General features: G+C 47.8%; 1 protein-coding gene across 1 annotated transcript in view; it reads left to right on the top strand.

The window, feature by feature from the left end:
- LOC125046423 (sodium channel protein para-like) overlaps nt 1-7,500 on the top strand; it is a 183,163-nt gene that overhangs the window by 67,727 nt on the left and 107,936 nt on the right. Inside the window, exons 6-8 of the mRNA XM_047644199.1 lie at nt 5,161-5,329; nt 5,598-5,771; nt 6,198-6,437. Coding sequence (XP_047500155.1) covers nt 5,161-5,329; nt 5,598-5,771; nt 6,198-6,437 — 583 coding nt within the window. The remainder of the gene's footprint in view (nt 1-5,160; nt 5,330-5,597; nt 5,772-6,197; nt 6,438-7,500) is intronic.

Raw genomic sequence — 7,500 nt, forward strand, 5'->3', positions numbered from 1 at the left:
TCTCTCCTCTCTCTCTCTCTCTCTCTCTCTTCTTCTCCTCTCTTCTTTTCTCTCTCTCTCTCTCTTTTTTTCCCCTCTTCTCCTCTCCTCTCTCTCTCTCTCTCTCTCTCTCTTTTCCCCTCTCTTCTCTCTCTCTCTCTTTTTCTCTCTCTCTCCTCTCTCTCTCTCTCTCCTCTTCTCTCTCTCTCTTCATTTGATCTTGAATACTTTCTAATAGATCTTGGATCGGCCCGCGTTAGGGTTTTTTATGTTATTGATAAAGATTGCCTACTGTTCATCATTATAATTTTTGACTATGTGACGGTTACATTAAGAGACGTTTAGGTGAAAAAAAGGCTTATTAGGTTATAAGATTCTACCAGAAAATTGCAGAAAATGTGTGGCAGTGATTTACATTTATGTTACTTTATGTGTAATTATTTAGAATGTTTTAATTACACACACACACACACACACAAGAGAAAGGAATGTAAATGTCTTTTTTTCATATTTCATGATGATAAGAATGCAGTATTGGTAAATCAGATGATCAATATGCTGCAGATAATGCAAGTGTATGTGTATGTACGCCTACAAACAAAAACGCAAAATTTCACAGATTATTTGATACATGATGAAATATGATGAATATGATGATAATGATAATGGTGATGTCGAAATGATGATGATGAATATTGGACCTCCCACCTTTCCTCTTGCTTCAAACTTCTTGAGCCTCCCACACCCCTTGCCTCACCTTCCCCTTGCCTCACCTTCCCCTTGCCTCACATTCCCCTTGCCTCACTTTCCCCTTGCCTCACCTTCCCCTTGCCTCACTTTCCCCCCTTTCCTCACCTTCCCCTTGCCTCACTTTCCCCTTGCCTCACTTTCCCCTTGCCTCCCTTCCCCCTTTCCTCCTTTCCCCTTTCCTCCTTCCCTTGCCCACCCCCTTGCCTCACCTTCCCTTGCCTCACCTTTCCCCCTTTCCTACCTTCCCCTTGCCTACTTTCCCCTGCCTCACTTTTCCCCCCCGCCTCACCCCCTTGCCCCCTTCCCCTTTCCTCACTTTTCCCCTTGCCTCCCCACCCCCCTTGCCTCCCTTCCCCTTGCCTCAATTTCCCCCTTGCCTCCTTCCCCTTGCTCACCTTCCCCCTTTCCTCACTTTTCCCCCTTCCTCACTTTCCCCTTGCTTTACTCCCCCTTTCCTCACTTTTCCCCTTGCCTCACCTTCCTTTTCCTCACTTTCCCCTTCCTCACCTTTTTCCCCCTTTCCCCATTCCCCCTTGCCTCACTTTTCCCCCTTTCCTCCTTTCCCCTTGCCTCACTTCCCCCGCCTCACTTCCCCCGCCCACCTTCCCCTTGCCTATTCCCCTTGCCCCCACTTTCCCCTTGCCTCCCCCACCCCTTGCCTCACCCTTCCCCCCGCCTCACTTTCCCCCTTTCCCCAATTTTCCCCTTGCCTCCCCCCCCCTTTTCCTCCCTTCCCCTTTTCCTCCATTCCCCTTGCCTCACTTCCCCCTTGCCTCCTTTCCCCTTGCTCCCCTTTCCCCTTTTCCCCCACTTTCCCCTTGCCCCCACTTTCCCTTGCCCCACCCTTCCCTTGCCCCACCTTCCCCCTTTCCTCACTTTCCCCCTTTCCCCACTTTCCCCTTGCCTCCCCTTCCCCCTTGCCTCACTTTCCCCTTCCCTCCCCCCCTTGCCCCCACCTTCCCCTTGCCTCCCCCTTTCCCCTTGCCTCTTTTTCCCCCTTGCCTCACTTTCCCCTTGCCCCCACACCCCCTTGCCTCCACCCCTTCCCTTTTTCCCCCCTCATTTTCCCCCTTTGCCTCCCCTTTTCCCCTTCCCTCCCCTTCCCCCCTTTCCCCCCTTTCCCCTTCCCCCTTTTTGCCTCCTTTCCCCCTTGGCCTCACTTTCCCCTTGCCTCCCCTTCCCCTTCCCTTCTTTTTCCCCTTTTACCCCCCCTCATTTCCCCTTGCCTCACTTTCCCCTTGCCTCTCATTCCCCTTGCTTTAAATCTCCTTTTTCACCCTATCTTGTCTCACTCTCTCCTCACGCCCCCCTTCTCTCCCATCATTCCCTTTTTTCCCCTTTCCCCTTTTTCCCCCCCCCCCCCTTCTTATTTTTTACCCCTCCCCCCTTCCCTCTCGCCACTTCCCTTGCATTGCAACGCCATCGTACATTGCAAAATCAAGGCTCCCACTTTATAAAAAATGATCTTTTGGCCCCCGCAACTTTACTTTTCACGCCTTTTCGTACCCCATTGCAACATTGATCCCCACTCTCCTGCACCTTGCACTACTGATATCCTCCGCCTCCCTCCCACTTTCCCTCCCGAATACAAAAGGGGTTTAGGGGCAGGGTCGAGGGAGGGGGGAGATGAGGGAGGGGAGGGGGGGAGGGGGAGGGAAGAGGAAGGGGGAGGGGGAGGGGAAGAGGAAGGGGGAGGAGTCCAGGTTTTGTGTAGGTCAGCTTTGAATTAGCGCAACTAAGTCATCGGGAAAAAGGCCCAAGGGGGAGGGAAGAGGAGAGGGAGGGGGGGGGAGGGAGGGAAAGGAGGGGGAAGGAGGGGGGAGGGGGGGAGGGAGGGGGGGAGGGGGGAGGGGAAGGGGGGGAGGGAAAGGGGGGGGGGGGGAGGGGGGAAGGAGGAGGGAGGGAGGGGGGGGAGGGGGGAGGGAGGGGGGGGGAGGGGGGGAGGGAGGGAGGAAAAGAGAGAGGGGGGGAGGGAGGGAAGGGGGGGAGGGAGGGAGGGAAGGGGAAAAGGAAAGGCAGTCCTTCTTCCCATGATAAAGTTGTCCTACTAGAACAGAGTTTCATTAAATAGCTCCTTCTAACGCTTATGTGAAATAAAGCATATTAAAATAAAAAGGAAGAAATTGTCTTTCCTATGTCAGTTAGTTCATCCTGATATATCAAACTGTTTAATATGTTCAAACGCTGATACCCTCCATGCCCAACCACCACCACTACCCCTACCCAAAAGAGAATAATTATATATGTTGTTTTTTTCCATCCTCCAGATATACTCGCATTCCTGAAAAAAAATAGTATTTCCCCCCATTCTTTCTCCCATAAGGCAGTCGACTGCATGCTGCTAGACACTTGATTTCCCTTGTTTGGTCATGCATAACCGAAGGCATGTCTGCGTTTGATCTGCACTATAGTCCATAACAACTGCATTGTGCTGTTACTTCATACTCTAGGCTAAGTGGTACCGGATTCTTAAACTACACTTAACGTCAGCTGAATGCCTGACTCAAACGACCAGTCAGGGGGGGCAGAGGCCTATGCACTGCGGTAAAGTTGAAACCTTGCAGTAGAGGAAGCGTTCTCGTCGCATGCGGAGCCAGGCTGGGACTCCACCGTTCGACAGCCGTCAGCCACCGCGCGGACGGCCCTCGAGTAGCCTCTTGAAGCTTGATGTCTAGTAGTCCTTGAAGCTTGACATTCTCCAGTAGTCCTTGAAGCTTGACATCTTCTAGTAGCCCCTTGAAGCTTTCTGTCCTCTCATAGTCCTTTAAGCTTGACATCCTCTAGAAACTCATGAAGCTTATCCATGTGAAGCTCTGTGTCGTGTGTCGTTCTGGAGTGACTCGGACGCGCGCGGTTCGGCCAAGCATGGAGAGCTGCACCTTTTTTCATCTTGTTTTCCATCTTTTCGAGCGAAATTTAAGATTTGTAGCTTTTGTGGTGCGAAAGTACAATATTGATAATGAAGAAGTCAAAGATGAATGTTCATAGAGTTCAAAATATTATCAAATCAACAGCTGTGATACTAACTTCCAGGATTTTTGTCCTTTTTCGAACCCCTTCGATATTTTTTTTTTTTTTTTTTTCCAAGAGGTGGATTTGATACATTTTTTTCTCCAGAAGACAGATTTTCCCTTATTTATTCGCCTCTTTTTTTCTTCCTTGGCACAGCCCGCCGCGTCCGAATTCCCGAACGCAACTCAACATTTTCTTAATGAATGCACGCGAACACCTCTTTAATCACCCTGCATGTGTGTTTGTGTTTTGCTTTTTTTCATATACCTGCATTGATGTCGTCGCCTGAATATTGAGAAAAGGTGTAGTTTGAATAAGAAAAATAAGGAAAAAGTAAAGAGATGTGGTGGTCACTTGATATACGAGAGAGACCAGTCAAACGGGATTCAGATCCATACTTGTGAATACGTATGTCATTATACGAAACCGAACTTTATCCATCGACCTGGATTTATTACTAGCTCGTATCTGTGGCTACATCTCATTATTTATACCTTTATAAAGCATCCTGCAGTTTTCTTTAGATGGTATAACATACTCACAGAGTCGAGAGCAGATAATTCTCGCTAGTGTATAAAATGGAATAGACTTCATTTAAAATCCATAGTTTATCGGTCTCCCTAGTGAAGAATTTAGTTATCAGTATGAAACATAGTTGACTGACATGACCCATATTTCTAGTGATCACTTCAAAATCTGGCAATTATGTCGCCTATAGATCACAACCCATGGAATTTATGCCCCAATAGAATATGTGGACTATTTAATATTTTTTCACTATTTCCCTCTTACTAGCCCTTTTTTTCCCCTTATTGACATTTCGTAATGTTTTCTTTCTGAAGCCTTCCCCTATTCCGGTAACTAGGAACGTATTGTCTTTGTCAGTTTATTAGGATATATTTTTATTTCAAGTCTTAACAATCGCCTCCTTCTGAGATTAGTTTGTCTGTCCTAACGCAGACCGTTTTCCTCGGTCTTCATAGAGCTATTATTCATGTCTATACAACAGTTACTATTATGTTACCACTCTTTCCTATTTTTATCATATGGTCTTCCCTGTGGCTTCCTCCATCACCCTGTCGTACTTACGTAGATGAGTTCTTGTGTTCCCGTCATATGAAAAAAACTGCCACAGCTTTTCCCTGATTTCTACCAATTCATCCCCCCCCCCCTTTCCAATTCAACAATCTAGGGATTCCCATCTTCCCTAAAACCAATGAGTTCAAGAGAATTACTTTCCGACTTTTATCCCAGAGAGAAAAAAAAAGTTACTTAACCCTTTCTCCCATCTCTGTTTTATCCATTCACAATAATTCATTGGATGTTTTTATTACCCCGAGCAGACCCCCACCCCTCCTGTCTCCACTGCCCCTCCTCCCCTCCCCTCCCCTTTCCTTAATCCTTCCTACCCTAAAGTTGACGGCGTCGATTGTATCCCAACAGGAAGTGTCCGAAAGACTACATATGTTTACAAGGCTTTGGCCCCAATCCCAACTATGGGTACACAAGTTTTGACACCTTCGGCTGGGCCTTCTTATCAGCTTTCCGACTGATGACCCAAGATTTCTGGGAGAGTTTATATCAATTGGTAAGTTCGATTAATGTTTCGTTCTCTTTTTTATTTTTGTTGAGTGCCCTAGTATTCATCGTGCTGTTTGTTTAGTTTTTTTTTTTTTTTTTTTTTTCTCAGGGCATATATCTTGTACTCTTAATATCATCACCTAATCCCTTTTCTCTTATATGTGGGATCCTAATTCAAGAAGAGGAATAACAAAGTATGACAAAGGTCCTTGGCACTGGCACATTTTTTAACAGACCCACAGTTCTTACCACTCCCGTTCCTTCCTCGACTGCAGGTGCTACGTGCGGCCGGACCTTGGCACATCCTGTTCTTCGTCTTAATCATCTTCATGGGTTCATATTACCTGGTGAACCTCATTCTGGCCATCGTCGCCATGTCCTACGATCAACTGCAGAAGAAGGCCGAAGAAGAGGAGGAAGCTGCTCTTGCAGAAGAAGAGGCCATTCGCGTAAGTTGGAGGATTGCGTGTGTTGGTCCTGGTGGTGGTGGTGTGTGTGTGTGTGTGTGTGTGTGTGTGTGTGTGTGTGTGTGCGTGCGTGCGTGCGTGAGTGAGTGAGTGAGTGAGTGAGTGAGTGAGTGAGTGAGAGAGAGAGAGAGAGAGAGAGAGAGAGAGAGGGTCATCCTCAGTATGTATGTGAGTGTATTTGCTTATAAGAAAAAGAGAGAGAGAGAGTGAGAAAAAGAAAGACGATAAAAAAAAATTAAAAAAAACGAGAACGAGAGCGAATGAAGTCTCAACCCCTGTTAAAACAACCAACATTCCACCCCCACCACTTTTGACACCCCTTCCCCAATCCCCCCCCCCTCCCTCCCGATCTACCCCCAACCATCACCACCCACCTAACACCGTCTCCTCCCCTTCCGCCTCCAACAGAAACAACACGAGGAGGCGCAGAAGATGCACGACATGGCGATCCTGATGGCGCAAGGCGAGATCGAGGGGTCTGTAGGCAAGTCCCCCTCCATGTTCTCCAGCAGGTCCTACGGTCTGTACGTGGATCCCGGAGATGGCATTGACGACAACCAGAAGGAGAGTCTGTCCGTGAAGAGCGAAGGAGGCGAGTCAATCACGGACTCGAAGCCATCACGCCCCAACGGAAAACTCCCAAGGAAGGTGAGTGTGCATTCCCTCTGTTTCTTCTTCTTTTATTTTCCTCCCTCTCTGTCTCTCTCTCTCTTTCTTTCTCTTTCTGTTGAGGCTTCTGGACTTTCCCACCTGCAGAAAGATGTGGGCTTAGTTTAACCACAGTAGAAGGGCGGGTTTTCTTTCTTTTCTTTTTTTTTTTTCTTTGATAAAGTCTAGATTCACGAAGAAGAAAAATGTGGGATTAACTCCATTGGACGGAATTTACATTTCAGAAAAAAAATCTTCTTCTGTTGTAGGATTGACCTAATTAGTACTTCATAGTCAGAGGAGCTTTCATGTACTAAAACCTCTTTCTATCTCTCTGTCTGTCTGCCTGTCTGTCTTTCTGTCTCTCTCTCTCTCTCTCTCTCTCTCTCTCTCTCTCTCTCTCTCTCTCTCTCTCTCTCTCTCTATTTCTCTCTCTCTCTCTCTCTCTCTCTCGCTCTCTTCCTCTCTTTCTCTCTCTCTCTCTCTCTCTCTCTCTCTCTCTCTCTCTCTCTCTCTCTCTCTCTCTCTCTCTCTCTCTCTCTCTCTCTCTCTCTCTCGCTTCCTCACATTCTCTCTTATGTACTCGTTAATAAGGTGGAACGCTACTCTCCACCAGTCTCCTCGCTTCCACTATCAACAGACTGTTCCATCAGAAGACTTTTCTCTGCCATCTTGTGTACATAACTGTGTTCTCTGGATGTCAAAAACTGTAACTGCTTGAAGTGCGCTCCGTGCAGAGGCCGCCCGCGAGGCAGCCCGAGGGACCTCCTCCGCAGCGCCGGCAGAAGTTCCCTCGGGGCCTCGGCGTGGCCCTCCCACACGGGCGGCACCTGTGTGCCTCAGTCGTCCTGCTGTAGTCCTCCATCATAGCGTGTTAGCCACCCACTCCATCATAGAGAATAGTGGTTATATCCATAGAAGAAGAACAAAAAGTGAGATAATATCATGTGCTGGCATGAGACATCTGAACTAGCAACCAGAAGCCAAGGTCTAGTGCGAGAAGCTAGTCACATGTTAGCAGATTCTAGGATGTTTCTAGCGAGAGCCGAGCCTTGATCCTAGC

Source organism: Penaeus chinensis, chromosome 39 (genome assembly GCF_019202785.1).
Source record: "Penaeus chinensis breed Huanghai No. 1 chromosome 39, ASM1920278v2, whole genome shotgun sequence".
NCBI lineage: Eukaryota > Metazoa > Arthropoda > Malacostraca > Decapoda > Penaeidae > Penaeus > Penaeus chinensis.